Source organism: Pinus tabuliformis, chromosome 7, assembly GCF_031772625.1.
Source record: "Pinus tabuliformis cultivar Carrire ecotype Pingquan chromosome 7, CPIR1, whole genome shotgun sequence".
Taxonomy (NCBI): domain Eukaryota; kingdom Viridiplantae; phylum Streptophyta; class Pinopsida; order Pinales; family Pinaceae; genus Pinus; species Pinus tabuliformis.
The window spans coordinates 1143163947-1143181292 of NC_142293.1; the positions used below are offsets into that span (position 1 = coordinate 1143163947).

The 17346-nt window shown below is 37.8% G+C and overlaps 1 protein-coding gene across 3 annotated transcripts in view; it reads left to right on the forward strand.

Moving 5' to 3' along the window:
* Positions 1 to 5256: 5256 nt before the first annotated feature.
* Positions 5257 to 17346, forward strand: part of LOC149251543 (uncharacterized) — a 297774-nt gene continuing 285684 nt past the window's right edge. For all 3 annotated transcript variants that reach the window (XR_016266900.1, XM_089459493.1, XM_089459494.1), the window contains exons 1-3: positions 5257 to 6359; positions 7393 to 7640; positions 8003 to 8129. Coding sequence is in view for 2 of the 3 variants with exons in the window: in XM_089459493.1 (XP_089315619.1) it covers positions 5661 to 6359; positions 7393 to 7640; positions 8003 to 8129 (1074 nt within the window). In the remaining variant the exon portion in view is untranslated. The remainder of the gene's footprint in view (positions 6360 to 7392; positions 7641 to 8002; positions 8130 to 17346) is intronic.

Below are 17346 nucleotides of genomic sequence, written 5' to 3' on the forward strand. Positions count from 1 at the left end.
TGTCAAAAGATTGTCTTATCTAGACCTTAAGGTATGTAATATAATTCATCACACATACATATGTTAAAATTTGAATGCATGATAGAATTTATGAACATGATAATTACTTGTGATTGTTTATATGTGTTTTTCATTTAACATTCACTTCATTCATTAGGTCATCAAGCAATTATACAAGTATATTGCACAGAAAAAAACAAGAGACACCAGAGATTAGGCCAAAGGCCAGGGCAAAACCCACAAGGGGAAAACCCATAAATCCTTTCCTTATATAATCTTTAGTCAATAAGAGAAATCCAAGTCATAAACAAATTGACCAGTAGCCCAAGTGCCAAGTCAACCCTCTGCATGTATGTCCATAATATTGTATATAATATTATCGATGAATCTGTCTTTAGGATGTCTCTGAAGCTCGCGTCATCACAAGAGAATGTACCTCTAAAACTCACATCATCATGGGAGAATTTACCTGTAAAATTCACAACGTCATTGGAGAATGTACCTCTAAAACTCAAATCAACATAGGAGAATGTACCTTTGAAACTTACATACTACAAAAGTACAATGCCATATAAAATTTGTATACCATAGTGCCATAGGAAATTTGCATAAGACTTAGAGAATATCAAGAGCAGACTTCGACCTTCTTGTCTACTGGAGTGAGGTCTAGAAGATATCAATAATAGATTATGTTTTCGTCCTCCAATTCTTCTTCTTCTTCTTCTTCATTCTGGATCAGATGTAAGTGTGTGATGATGTCTAATTGAGAGATTCAAATGGGCTATAAATAGTCTTCTCCACAAGCGAATGGGTGCCACATGTAGCTGAGTCGACTTAAGGGGTAGGAGGGTCGACTTGGCATCTTGGCGAGACAATGACACCTGACAAATTTAATATATATTTCTTTTGCAAGGGACATGAAGAACAAGCCCTTCTAAATTTTCTTTTAACTCATAATAAATTATTTTTGGACTCTTTTTGACTCTAAGCATGAAGAACATGCTTTGAAAAAAATATAATAGATACATCAATGACATTATGAAGACCGAACCTAGTTACAAATTCAACAACATAAAGGTATACTTTTTCTTTTTTCCATCTATTTTTAGTGTTAATTCATAATATTTACAATTAATATTTTATACATCAACTAGTTACTTTACATGTTGTAGATTGTTAGGTAAATTTATCTTACACTCGTTAAATAATTTGCTTCACATATATCTAGATTTATCTACCATTACCAAAGATATTGGAATTAAGTATTAAGTTATTGATGCATGTCTTGATGAACATAATATATATTATGGACTATATGCATCATAAATGAAATGTTTCCAATGTCAAATCAATAGATATTGAATTGATCAAATAACAAAATAGGTGTCTTGCAAGGTTTTTATGATATTCTCACAATTCCATGTTTGTAGTGACTATTTAGGAGCCAAAGCATAAGATAATTTATGGATTACCATGCACAGAACAAATTGGAGATAATGTTCTTTGAATGCCTATAGATGGTTTTGCATTTAGGATCATCAAAGAAAGATAATCAATTTTTAAATAAGAATATCATAATGTTAGGTTTTTATTGGCAATTGATGGTGTTAATCCATTTGGTGAGGTCAATTCTATTTACTCAATGTGGCCTATTTTTTAAATAAACAATAACCTTCCTCCTTGGATGTCAATAAAGAGAGAGCACACAATGTTGACAATGATTGTTCCAAGTTTTTTAACAATAAACGTAACATGCCATTTATCTTGTTTGTTGTATAGTTTCTCTCTCTTTCTCTCTCTCTCACACACACACACAAACACAAAGTAGGCATTGTGTATTTTCATTCAATTAGGTAAGTACCAAGTTATAGATTTAAATACATATATTGAGCCTTTTATCGATGGGCTACTAAGTTATGGGCTAGCATCACTATGTATGACATCTCTAGACCAGTAGATGGAAAGCAATTTCATTTCCATGGAATACTTATATGGACAAAATTCATATTTGAATATCCATGTTAATTAATATATTTCAATATTGAAGTTATATATATTTGTATAGAGAAAAACAAAAAAGGAAAACATATAAATATATCAATTATAAATAAAATATTTCAATGTCCATGTTAAATAAAACATTTCAATGTCAACTATGTATATATTATATAAAACAATTAAAAATATCTTATTATTAAAATATTTTATTGGTGTGTTGTTCAAATTGAAGTAGATGTGTAATTATTTCAAAATTCAAGCGGAGAGAGAGAGAGAGAGAGAGAAAACCAATGTAAATCCATCTTAACCCCATATCTATTAAGTGCCAAGAGGGATCAACTATCTCTAGATGCAGATGTTTCTTCAAGTTTTGCACTTTAAAATAGGTTTGCACATCAAGAGATTGATCCCTCCCAACGCTTGATAAATATAGAGTTAAGATGGATTTATCTAGTAATTTAATAAAATCATAAACAAATATGTTTAAAGACATATTGTGTTGATATCTTGTTTCTAATAAGCTCAATTGTTTCTCTTCTACTAAGAAAAACTTTTACACAAATTAAGAGTATGAAGGAGCAAAAGTTTGATTAGTTTTTTTTTTGTTTCCTAATCACGGGAATTGGTAGACTCGCCGCTTGTCATTGAGGAGGTTTGGGGTTGAGTTGAAGGCACTACCTCTATAATCCCGAGCATAATGCAATTGCTCACAAGCATGCTAGGTAGGTAAATCAAGTTTCAAACCTAGGTGGGGCCCCAATACTGGTTAGCAGACACTTTTTGATGCAGAAAGTCCACCATTCGCCCTAGCCTTCAAGGAATTTAAAGGTAAATTGAAGAACATGGGGTAAACTTTGATCCATTTATGTGTGCACAAGTCACAAGATTATCTAATATATTCTTTCTGGGTGCAACCACACTTTCGCCCACGACCTCAAGGCACCTCATGACTTTATGTGTAGGTGTAATATAAGTATGTAAACAATTTTAAATGTTGGCTCAATGAAAAAATAATTAAAAGTTAAAAAATTATATGGGGATGAGTGTAAACATTTAAATATTGGCTTAATTAATAAAAAGTTAAAAGTAATAAACAAAATGTTAAAAGTAATATGGACCGCAATATCCTATCCTCGATGGGTGTAAACATTTAAATGTTGGCTCAATTAATATTAAAAATTTAAAGAAATAAAAATAACAAAATTCAATTTGTTATATTTTAATTTTGTTATTAACTAGTGATTAGGCTTTGTTATGATACTATGGGTCAATACCATGGCTTATTAATATCACATGCCCAAAAAATGATAACTTATTTCACAATCAAATTATTTCATAACAATATGACAAGATTCTTAACCATGGATATTCACCCCACTTTGCCAATAATATTATGAACTTGTGAATAGGCTTTGTTACAATACCATGACTTATCAAAACAACATTCCCAAAAATCGTAACTTATTTCACAATCAAATTTTTTTATAACAATAAACAAGATTTTTTAACATGGGTATTAACCCCACTTTACCATGGATATTCCTAACTTGTATATAGACTTTGTTACAATACCATGGCCCAATACCATGACTTATCCATACCACATGCCAAAAAACCATAACTTATTTCACAATCAAAATATTTTATTTTAATTTAAATTTATAACATTTTTTTAATTAAATCAAAAAGGTTATAATTACTTTTGAGATATATCTAAACCCTCTATTCACATAGAAATTAATTCAAAGTTTCAATAAAATAAAAAATTAGAATACTTTTGTCATAAGGAAACTCAATTGGTAATCCGAGATATGTGAAATCGTTGAAACTCGAGAGACCCAGGTTCAAATCCCCCTGTTTGCGATCTGGTTTACCGAGAGGAGGATAGGTCGTAGACCCAAAGGTTTACTGGTAGTTACGTGTCAAGTGGGCTGCTAGGTTCCTCTAGGTCATAAAAAAAAAATGAGAATGCTTTTATATATAAAGATGTGAAATTTATATAATATAAATAATATTATTAAGAACCAGCATAGATCCATCTTAACTAAGGATCCAAGAAATTAGAGCAAGCAAAGTGACTAACAATAATAGAGGAAAGATAATGCATGATTCTTTTAAGTTTTTCATTATTGTATTTTCTTTGACATGATTCATAAAAAATATAGGTTTAATATTTTACAACTAATGGAGTTTTTTTTTTTTTTAGATACTTTCTTAAACACAATATAATGGGATCAAATTTAAGAGAGAGAGAGAGGGAAAGAGAGGAAGTAAGAGAGAGAGAAGGGGAGATAGAGAATGAGAGAGGGACGGGAGAGAGATATAGAGTTAGAGGGGGAGAGAGTGGGAGGAAAGAACAAAGATCTAGAGATGGAGAGAGGAGAGGAGGGAAGAGAGAGGAGAGGAGAGAGATAGGGAGAGAAGGGGAAGAGTAAGAGAGAGGGAGACACATAAATGGAGGGGAGAGAGAATGAGAGAGGGAGGGAGATAGTGACAAAGTTGGAGAGAAGATAGAGGGAGAAGGTGAGGTGGGGGATGGGGAGGACTCAAGAGAAAAGGGGAGAGAGAGAGAGATTTGAAGGGGGAGAGAGGGCGGAAAGCAGAAAGACATAGAGGGAGAAAGGTGGAGAGAGTGAGGGAGTGACAAGGGGAAGATGGAGAGAGGAGAGCGGGAGGGAAGAGAGAGAGAGAAGGGGAAGAGGGAGAGGAACTGGGAGGGAGAGAGAGATAGATAGATATAGAGAGAGAGTGTGTATGTTGGGGGGTGAGATAGAGAGAGGGAATAAGAAACAGACACATAAATAAAAAATATAGATATTATATAACCAACCTATATCCATCTTAACCTCGATTTATCAAGCGCTAAGGAGGAGTAAATATCTCGAGGTGCAAACCTTTCCTCAAATTTTACACTCAAAAAAAAGTTTGCACACGAGAGATTTAATCCCTCTTATACTTGATAGATCCGAGATTAAAATAGATCTAAACTAATGTATTACGAGATTCTAAATTTAAATCTCTTAAATTTATTCGTGAGCCGTGTGACATGTAATTAGGGAATGTGGTTCACCTAAGTATTATAGTTTTCAAAATAAACATAGAGTTTGACACCAAACCAGTTTTCAATTCCTCAAGTATAAAAAGAAAGAAAGTAATAACTAAGAAACTTAGCACAAAGTGGAATGACGTAAGAACGCCGGTCACAAAATCTCGAAAATAATACTGTTGATAAATCAACGAGTCTTTTAGCAAGAGCTCCATAAACCTTCCATCCATAAAACCCACAAAACCTGCGGCTATTACCTGGTTTTGATTGGACCCACACCACACACAAAATCTGAGTCTCATGCAATGGAATGGAATGCATGTCGGCACTGATCTTCATTATTATCAGATTAACCTACATGGATGGGTGTTTTAGCAAGTGCTTCATAAACCTTAAACCTTACATCCATAGAACCACCCAAATCCTGCGTCTTTTACTTCGTTTTGATTGATCCACGGCACAAATCCAATCTCAATCTCTTGCAATGGATTGGAACGGAATAGGTAGGCCGCCACCCACATTAATATCAGATTAGCCCCCAATCTCTTATTCCCGAGCTTTTGCTGTTTAGGTCATTCACTCAAAAAATTTATACTCACACTAGAGTTTTGGCTTCATGGAAGAAGAAGACGAGTTTGGCGATCTGTACGCAGAAGCTGCAGGGGTGATTTTGAAGGACGATGATGCCTCCTCATCGTCTTCGCCATACTCCAAGAAGGGGGAGGAGGAGGAGGGGGCTGTAGGGCCGTCTGACGAATTGGAACTCTTTTATGGACAGATGATGATCACGTCTCATAACAAGGACTGTTATTCCGATGGCCACGATGCTCAGACTGACAAGGGGGAAAGCCCTAGAAAAAATAATGAAAACCATCAGGAATTGGTTGATGGTGCTCATGCTCAGCTTGCCCAAATGGATGCCAATTCCAATGGGAATGGGCACAATTGGGGGGATAACAACACCGACAGCGACAATGACAGCGATGATTTGGATATTCTGGTGAATGATGATCAGCACCAGCATCAACATCATCATCACCGTGCAGAGCAGCAGCAGGAAATAAGTGAGGATGGCAGTGGCTGTGGCGGCGGCAGGGATGATGAAGATGACGACGACGATGATGATCTGGTGATTGTAACTGGGGACGAACAGCAGCCCATTACCGTAGTGGACACTGAGTGGGGTGAAGAAGGGCTGCAATTGCCGTTAGAAGGGGAAATGTCTCTCACAGCTCCTCCTCTCCCCCCACCTCCTATCAGAGACGACCGTGGTACTGGAGTTTCAGCACTCAATTCACATTATTCACAATATAAGGTTGGCTTATTCTGCTTGTCTCTCTGTTTCTCTTGTCATATTTTCACTCAATGTCCGGAAAACCTTCACTCCTTTCTGAAAGAAATTTGAATTCAAATGGTTATAGTCGCAGAGACAACATATTTCATGTGATACTTTGTTGTTCTGGTGAGACATCGTTGTCATAGATATGGACTTCGAAATGCATGACAATCAATGGATGATGATGATGCATATATTGATGTTTGTAAGTTTGGAAGGCGAATGCTCTGATGAAGATGGTGCTGGACCGCCTTTAGTTGTTCCCCCCCCCCCCTAGTAATTTTTGTTTGAATATTGCCTTCTGGCCGTTTGCCTTTCTTTTTACTATCTTCAATTCAGAAATTCAGGCTTTCTGTCGGTACCAAGGATCAGACATAACAAGGGTTGATTTTTTTCTGGTCAACTAAGCGTACTTTGTTTTTTTGATAGACCCTCATTTTTCTGAGCAGGAGATGTGATTTCACATAGTGAATTTACGCTTTGTTGTCATGCTACTATATTTTTTTGTAAATACTTGTGATTTTCCACTTTTGAGTTTTACATATTATCTGCCTAGATAATGACTACAGTTGTAATAATCAAGGATTCAGCTGGTAAATTCAACATGTTAATATAATAACAACCTCATATGGTTTAGAGTTTGGGTTGTCTAAAAGGAATATTGTGCCAGATATTGTTTTTACTTTACACATGCACCCAATGATCAGGCAGGTTCTACTTAGCAGTTAGTTTTTGATAAGCTTTCTATCGAGGCAAAATAATAGGCAAATCTGTAGTATAAAAACCACGGGCCTTTGTCTCTTACTCACCCCACCCAATATGCTCGGTTTCTTTGGAGCACAATGCCCACCTCGGAAAAATGATGCATCCAATATTTAAAAATATCTCTTTCTCAACGAAGTCATATATTTCAATATTTATAAAGATCTTTTTCCCAATGGAGTCATCTATTTGCAATGTTCAATTCTGAGAAGCAACTGCTTGACCAAGCATACATTCGCCTTTTGTACAGTATGTGAGGCGAGGTGCTGCAGCAGTTTCTGGGACTGTACCAAGTAACAGTGGAGTTGTGCAGAATCAATCCAAGCCTTCTGTCTTCAATGGAGGTGCTAGGGGACCTGGAAGAAATGATTGGTGTTGTAGTGGAGGCAGAGGCCACATGCAGAGGAGTTTTCATTCTGGGGTTGGAATGCCACCTTGGAGTGGTGGTTCTATGTCAAGGATGCAGAATGGTTTTGAGTTCACTCTTCCACCCAAAAAGTATGCAATATGTTGATCCATTACTGCTTTTTTGCTTTTTTTTTTTTCATTCTTTGGAATTGTGTCAAGAAAAGAGTAGCACACTTTAAAACCCTGATTTTAAACATTCAGTATCTAAAGGAAAAACATCTTTGCTATGACAGTATACTAGTGGCCTTTCCAAATTAGATGTAACTTCATTTGAGTATCTATCATGTAATTCTTACTGACTTTTCGGCATGTCTTCAATTGTTCAACTAATGTATGCCACATCTGTGATGGGAAATGTGTTGGAGAGATCATATATCTCAGAGATCTTATGATTCATACAAGGTGTTGATTATTTAGTTTTTGTTTTCGTTTTTGTTATGTTTACTTTGCAGAACCATATTTGACATCAATGTTGATAAGTTTGAGGAGAAACGCTGGCATCACCCTGGGGTAGATGTCTCAGATTTTTTCAACTTTGACCTGGATGAAGATAGTTGGAAGCATTATTGCAGGCAACTGGTATGTATTTATGTATACATGTTTTAGTGCAAAATCCTCTTGATTAGATGGAAAAAAATTGCATACAGCAAAAATAAAAGATTGTATTATGGATCCAAACTGTTACAAATTGGCTATAAATGCACTGTTACGGACTTGAAATAAGAACCTGCTAACTGGAGTAGGACTGGAATTGGAAAAAGGATGGCCAAAAGCATCTGTATGAAATTCTAGATTAAAACCGGAAATCTGAAAATTATAAGTGCTTGAAACAGACACCCTTTTATTCTTGGCTCAGACAATACATAAGATGAATTTTCCCGAGTAGGTGTGGATGCCAACATGGGCCTAAGTCTTCAAGGCAGCATGGGTGCTTGTTAAAATTGGCAACTAGGGCCAAATTCCACTTTAGACAGCTCATTTGATGGAGATGATTATTGCATTGAATTCCTTTTTTCAAGAGGACCAAAATTGACTTAAAGATCATCAAATTTGGACAACAGAAACATGTTTTGAATTTATGCCCTCACATGTGCAATTTGTCAAGGTCAGCTTCATCATCATGTAGGCTCATGAAGCCCAATGGAGATGTCACTTCAGCTCCATCGACTTGTATAAATATAAGAGTCCTCAAACCTCATTTGGCATCATCTCATCACACACAATTTTCTCTCTCCTTCTCTGATTGGTTTGTACAACTTATTGGGCATATCTTTTCTCTCACATGCGTGGCAAGAAGGACAAATTTCAGGAAAATTACAGGGCCGAATTTTAGACCTCTGTTGCAGGTTTAACCAGCGTTGACTTGGCACTTTGACCAACAATGTGACTGCGTTTTTATGGTCATTTCAGTTTTGGAGAGATGCTTCTGCTGGCACAGAAAACGAGATATTCTGGGCATATTGACCGAGGCTGACTGCAGAGTTGATCACAGACTTGAAGTGCAGAATTTGACCAAGTTTGACTGCTGAATTCAAGACTGTTTTGTGCTGACTTTGACCACTCTAGAAGGCCGAGTTTTACTGGGTTTGACCGAGCTGCTTTGTGGATAATTTGTTGTTGATTTGACCACCGTTGACTTTTTGGTTGGGGCAAAATTTTGACTACTGTTGACTGCAGATTTGACAGGGCTGTTTTGACTCTGATTTGGCAGGTCAATTTTGAATTTTGTACTCTCTCTCTCTCTACTGAACATTTGATATAATAATAAGAAGAATTGATCAAAGGGTTTTTCCCATCTTGGAGTTTTTTCCTGGCATCCGCCAAATCTAGTGTCCTCTTGTTTTGGCTTGTTTTTTGCATTTTATTATTCTTGTTCTATCTACAGTTAATATCAATATGATTTATGGTTAATGTGATTGCTATTGGAAATCTAAATTGGAAATTGTCATTGGGTTGCTTATAGGACATTGAAGTAATTGTGCTAAGCATAAAACATACCATTGTTAACTAAAATTAACATGGTTTCAGAGCGGACTATGTGCAGGGAAAAGTGGTGGAGCCTCTTTCAAATGCACCAGATGCTGCTAAGACGAAGTATAGAAAAACCGAGGTCAAAGCAAAGAAAATTTTGGTTGACTCTATTAAAAAACATTTGGTTGCCTATATTTCTGATTGGGAACTTTTAAGAAGATATATGATAAGCTGGTTGGGATGTTCAAAGTGAACAATGCAAATCAAATTCTCTTTCTCAAAAACAAGTTGAAAGATATCAAGATGGATAAAGGGGAGTCTATTCAATCCTACTTCATGAGAATAACTCAAATCAAGAATGACTTGCTATCTATTGTAGAAGTTATTTCTGACAGGGAGCTCTATCTCATTGCTCTTGGAGGTCTTCCAAGACCATGGGATGTGTTTGTCACCAACATTCTCAACAATGATAGGATACCTGGTTTCGATGAGTTATTGACAAGAAGCACTCAAGAGGAGACTAAGATGATGGAGAGAAACAAGCCTTCAAACGGAAATGAACCTACTACTTTCTACATTCATGCAAAAATGAAGAATAATGCTGGTCCGAGGAGACAGGGTCAAGGATCCAAGAAGGGATCCAAAGAAGGAAGAAAAGGAAGGTGCTACAACTGCAACAAGTTTGGCCACTATGCTAGAGAATGCCCTCACAAGAAGAATACTCCAAGGGATGATGACAACAACAACAACAACAATTCCAAAGGCAATGGCAATCAAAGGAACAATAGGTTCAACAACAAAGGAAAGAGGAGTGCTCCTGCTACTCGAAATGGAAATGGTTGTTCTCCTAAAAGGACGAGAAATACTAGGTATGATGAAAGTAATGCTGTAGAAAAACAAGATGAATTCTATCTTATTTCCGCTCTATCCACTGACTCTCCTTTGGATACTTTGGATCATTGGTTGATTGATAGTGGAGCCTCAAGGCACCTCACTAGGTACAAGGAGGCCCTTTCAAATTTGGTTGAAAAGAAGACTAATTTGAAGATCATACTTGGAGATAATGCCACCTACCACGTGAAAGGGATATGTACCATCACTCTTCACTTGAATCAAGGTCAAACCATTCATCTACAAGAAGTGTTGTATGTCCTTGATTTGAAGAAGAACCTGGTGTCTATTTTTGCGATGGAAGATAAAGGCTTCAAGTTAGCATTCATTGTTGGAAAGGTACGTATTTGGCAAAGAAACCCTAAAGCTGCATTTACTCTTTAGATTTAGAGTTGATGGTGTCTATCAAGTTGGAGGAAGCCCTTTGGGAGCTTTGGCGTGTGATACTTCCCTTCAATCCAAGCTATGGTACTGGAGGTTTTCCCATTTGCATTACAAAGCCTTACACTAGGTAAGGAAGATGGTCATAGGTATGCCCGAGTTTAATATGAATCATGAAGGCGTTTGTCAGGGTTGCTCTATGGGAAAACTTACAAAGGGAAAACAAGACTATCGATATTCTTCAATTGATCCATTATGATCTGTTGGTATGCTGCCGGTAACATTGTTGGGAGGATACTTATATTATGCAATCTTTGTGGATGACTACCCTCATAAAACATGGATCTATTTCTTGAAGAGGAAGGATGAAGTGTTCAGATGGTCCCGTTTCTTCAAAGCATTGGTGGAAAATCAAACAGGGAAGAAGATCAAGATATTGAGGACCGATGATGGAACCGAATACACTTTTGCAGACAGGTTGGTATTAAGAGGGAGACAACTGTTCCATACACTCCTAAGCAAAATGGAGTTGTTGAAAGGAAGAATCGAACAATCATGGAAGCCACCCGTGCCATGCTTCATGATCAAGGCCTACGAAAGTTCTTATGGGGAGAAGCTACCAACATCGTCGTGTATATTCAAAATAGGGGGCCGCATCAAGCATTGCATTTCAAGACACCCGAGGAGATCTTCATTGGTAAGAAACCTGATGTTTCTCATTTTAGAATATTTGGTTGTCTTGTGTATTTTCATGTGCCTAAAGAGAAAAGGAACAAGTTGGAAGCATCTGGGAAGAAGGGTATATTTGTTGGCTACAATGAAAATTCGAAAGCATATAGAATCTATGTGCTTGGTCAAAGAGATGTGGAAGTAAGTCGTGATGTCACCTTTGATGAAGATATTACCCTTGGGAAAGCCAAAGATCTCCCCATCCCAAGGAAGGACAATGATGATGCTACCGAAAAACAGGATGAACCTCCGACAGATGAACTTATGCCCGATGTTGATGGTCCAATGGATCCTATTGATCCACCTCCTGGTGATTCCTCTACCTCAAGGAAACAACCTCTATGGCTCAAAGATACTCTCGAAGATGCTGAAAGACATACTGCTCCAAGAGGGACATTTCGTGAAAGTAAAAATCCAAACAGGTACCAAGGATATTTGGCTGCTATGAGTACTATTATTCAAGTTGAACCATGCACGTTCGAAGAAGTCATAAAGCACCAAGTATGGAAGGATGCGATGAGTGAGGAATACGAATCGATCATGAAGAATGATGTCTAGGACGTGGTGCCTAAACCCAAGGACAAGTCTGTGGTCACTTCTAAATGGCTTTACAAAATTAAACATGGAGCTGATGAGAGTGTTGAAAAATATAAGGCCAGGTTCGTTGCTCGAGGCTTCTCTCAAAAGAAAGGAGTGGACTATGATGAGATATTTGCACCGGTTGCCCAATATACCACTATTTGATCTATTATTGCTCTAGCTGCCAATCAAGGATGGTGGCTACATCAAAAGGACGTCAAGCCTACTTTTTTGCATGGCTCGCTTAAGGAGGAAGTCTACTTGGAACAACCTCAGGGGTTCAAAGTTCAAGATCGAAGGACACATGTATGCAAGTTGCAGAAATCCCTCAATGGGTTGAAGCAAGCCCCTAGGGCTTGGTACGAGAGGATTGACAATCATCTTATGAAGCTGGGATTTATGTGGAGCTATGCTGATCCAAACCTATACTTCAAGGTTGAAAAGGACATGCCTCTCATTTTGGTTCTTTATGTTGATGATCTCTTTTTGACTGGTGCAGAATTTCTCATTTATTAATGCAAGAGGGAGTTGACTTCCGAGTTCTAGATGAAGGACCTAGAACTGATGCACTACTTCCTAGGCCCGGAGGTTTGGCAAAAGCCAGGCGAGATTTTCCTTTCTCAAGGAAAATACATTATGAAATTGCTAGAGAGATGCAGGATGGTGGATTGCAAATCTTGTCTACTCCAATGGAACTCAACTTCAGGAAGCTATGTGGAAGTGCTGCTGGGCTTGAATTGGCAAACCCTTTCGAGTATCGACAACTTGTGGGGGCCCTGATGTTCTTGGTAAGCTCCCGTCTGCACATATGCTCCGCTGTGAATACTATGAGTCAGTTTATGGTTGAGCCTCATCATATACATTGGATTGCTACTAAGAATCTCTTGAGATATCTCCGAGGCACAATCAACTATGGGCTGAGATACACTATTGGGAATTTGAGGCTTCATGGATATTCTGATGCTGACTGGGCAAGTAGTGTGGTGGATAGAAAGAGCATGGTAGGATGTTGCTTCTCATTGGGATTTGCTTCGAATTCTTGGATGAGTAGGAAGCAAAAATCGATTGTTGTAAGCATCACCGAGGCTGAATACATTGCAGCTAGTATGGCCTGTTGTGAAGCTATATGGTTGAGGAAGCTCTTCAGTGAGCTATTTGAGCAATTTGAGCACGTGCTAGATACCATTGTGATCTATTGCAATAACCAGAGTGGGGTTCGCCTTTCAAATAATCCCATGTTCCATGACCGCTCCAGCACATTGATATTAGGTACCACTTTATCCGGGATATGGTACAACGAGGAGCAATAGGGCTCCAACACATCAGGATTGATGAGTAAATTGCTGACATTCTCATGAAGCTCTTAGGGAAGGTCAAATTCTTAGCCTTCTGAGAGAGACTTGGAGTCGTGGAAGGACCCTCCCATGAGGGTCCCACTTGAGTTGGACATTGAGCTCTTGGAGCGCCTGGGGGCTTGGGGTACTTCTGGGAGCTATGAGCGACCATAGGGTGAGTGGTTCACCTTCCCCTATAGGTGCGCTGTGTACAGGGTGAGTGGTTCACCTTCCCCTGTGATACCCATGATGGTTGGCATGTGTGTAGGGTGAGTGGTTCACCTTCCCCTACGATTGATGATATATGCATAGGATGAGTGGTTCACCTTCTCCTACGGATGCCCTAGCATGCATCCTACCCATGTAGTCCGGGATTCATGGGAAGTACCTCTCATTTGGCAAATGAGTTGGGAAAAGTGGATAGGGACCATAACACTACAGATGGGCGCATCGTGTACTGATGTACTCCCTATGTCTAGGATGCATGTTGTTCAACAACTTGATTTGGGATCAAGTCTGATTGGGGTTCTACCCCTGGAATGACTTTTGTTAGTGGAGAGTGGTAAGGTCTTCTGACTCACTCTCGATCGATTCTTCTTCATTATCTATATCAGTGTTCAGCAGAGTTGAGACGAGATGCAGAGATGGTACATGATGATAGGATGGCATGGTGATGGATGGATTGGCAGGTGGAATTCTCCCTAGTTGAGAGGGAGTGTTAAATTTGCAACTAGTGCCAAATTCCACTTTAGACAACATATTTGATGGAGATGATTATTACATTGAATTTCTCTTTTTGAGAGGACCAAAATTGACCTAAATATCATCAAATTTGGACAAGCAAAAACGTGTTTTTTTGAATTTATGCCCTCACATGTGCAAATTGTCAAGGTCGGCTTCATCATCATGTAGGCTCATGAAGCCCAATAGACATGTCACTTCAGCACCATCGAATTTTATAAATATAAGAGACCTCAAACTTCATTTGGCATCATCTCATCACACACAATCTTCTCTCTCCTCTGATTGGTTCGTACAACTTATTGGGCATATCTTTTCTCTCACACAGGTTGTTTTGTCTCTGATTTGGCAAGTCAATTTTGAATTTTGTACTCTCTCTCTCGCTTCTGAACATTTGATATAATAATAAGAAGAATTGATCAAAGGGTTTTCCCCATCTTGGGGTTTTTCCCTAGCATCCGCCAAATCTAGTGTCCTCTTGTCTTCTGCATTTTATTATTCTTGTTCTATCTATAGTTACTGTCAATGTGATTTATGGTTAATGTGATTGATATTGGAAATCTAAATTGGAAATTGTCATTGGGCTACTTAAAGGACATTGAAGTAATTGTGCTAAGCATAGAACATACCATTGTTAACTAAAATTAACAGTGCTGCACTTGGCCAGGGATTTAATCTCTCATAGACTACTTGTAGAACAAATTTGACCCAAAGCCTCCTCTAAACTGACTGAGGCTAAGCACATGTTTCCTTCAAAAACCATTTGGGAGGATGCTCTTCACTTTGATCCCCGCACCATACAAGAACTTCCCCATATTCCACAGTTGGTCTCTCCCCATTGAATCCATGGCACGATGAAGAGTGATACTACAGGTGCCTTCTTTGTGGCAAGAAGTGTGATTTTCTTACCATAGTGAGACATGAGTTTCTTGAAGTCTGCTGCCATTCACTAAAGGACTTTTGGTGCACCCTTTTTCCTAGACGCACTGCTCTCCCACTTGACATAGATCACCATTCTATGTTCACACATACCACTTCCCTCTCTATGATTTACCCAGGCAGCTTTTGGTCCACATTGCCTCTTGCCCCCTCTTTCTATACATTTTCTCTTAGTGACATTAAGAGATCTGTCACGATCATGAGCTCTAACAAGGCCATTGATAAGGAGAGCCTTTATGTTGAGTTCCATAAACATGGTATTCACTCTCTTGAGTCTTACATTGCCAATTTGTTTAATCTTTTTGTGCATGTGAGCTTTTTTCTCTTGTGTTCCCATTATAGCGTCTATTTCTTTTTCAACTAGAGGGTTACTTTCGACACTAAAAATTATAGGGTCATCATGATTAGACACACCTTTGCTAACCTCTATACTATAATACTTCATATGTGGCTATTTGATGAGCTAGAGAGGAGGAACCTTAGGGCCAAATGACGGGCAATGTTCTATGAGGGATAATAGACCATTGGCCACATCTTCACTTTTTTTGCCATTATCGAGAAGGCTTATCATCACTCTTTGAAAGTCTTTGCTTGCTTTGCAGATTTTTGAAATATGTTCGACTCTATTCTAGAGGTTACATAGCACTAATCTTTTGAAGATGCTTTTGGGTGCTATCATGAGACTATATGAGTTGTTGCTTGGTTGACTTAGCATCTTCCACATCCTCTTGGACTTCATTAGGAGCATCACAGGGGTCAAGCAGGGTTTCCCTCTTGTCAACTCTCTTTGGGATCTATATTAACAAGTTGGAGTCCCTTCTTAGGGGGCACATGCTTGATGGTGACTATTGTCTTTTACACCATGCCTTGATTTGCTTTCTTTTATTTGCAGACGACTTGATCCTTTCAACTTCCTCATTCAAAGTGATTTTGAGACAAATTGATGTCCTATCTAGCTTTTTTGATCTTACGCAATGGACAATTAACCTTAAGAAGTATAATATTATGATCTTCCATGTGTCTAAGCCTAAGAAATAGGACATGTCTTCCATGGTTCCCAAGTTCATATCATGTGTGTTGGTAACATGACATACTAGGACACATGTTGGACACATCTTTGACACATGTCAAACCTGTGTCTTGACTTGTTAGACACCATGGTTTGAATATAATGGAGGGCAAGAAATGTACTATGGAGTTTGGCAATCATTTCTTTTGGTTCTAATCACCAATTTTTTTTAGATGGGAATGTTAATCTACATTTTATAGGTTGACAAAGTTTTCTCTCCTTAAAGATGATGATTGGGAACCTACCCTTGATGTCATTCCTTGAAGGATAATTTCAAGAGTTTAAATTTAGTCACTGACTAATGAACTTTTACATTAGCATTACATAATTATTTTTTGATGTTTTTTGTTACTCCTCCTTTGATTTGTTAATTATCATCTTTTTCCCCTTTTAGGTAGAATTACTGACTCTTAACAACCCTATTATATTGTATTGTTTACTTCCTTTAATCTGCACCAAACTTATTGTGTACAAGTTCCTTGGTAGCTATAGTCTTCTAATTCTTGTTTTTGAATACTAGCTGCAACATTTTGTCTCTAATAATACTTGTAGTGGCCCTTTTAGGAAACAACCATAATAACAACACAATATCCCAACAAATGCAACAAAAGATACAAAGTAAAAAAATATAAATAATTCAAGGTGATCAAAATGCTTCTATGCAAATGGACATGCCTTCTCTCAAAGATGAGATTCTAATTCCAAATTCCAAAGTGACACCCATACACAATAAGAGTCCTATGAGAGGGCCCAAAGCCAAAACCCCACTAGTGAATGTGTTGTTGAAACTATGCTGTAACAATCACTTATTACGAAACTTTTTTATGCTGTAATATTAGATAAACAATTGTAGATAGAACATAAATCAAATGCACAATAGAAGACAACAAAGAACAAAATGAGACACAGAGAATTGAGTTCCAATGATCAGGGCAATACCCACAAGGGGAAAATGCAATCAGATTCTTCTTCTATTAGAAATCAATTGTTCAACAGAGATACAAAGTACAATGAAAGATCAAGAAAATGAGTAAGTTCACCCAAATCTGAACAAGCTGTAGCATGAAGATCACTGGTAGCAACAACAGATGCACACTCTAAATCAACCTTCCCTTCAACTAAATCAACATTGAAACACTGAATCAACATGGGCTCACAAGTT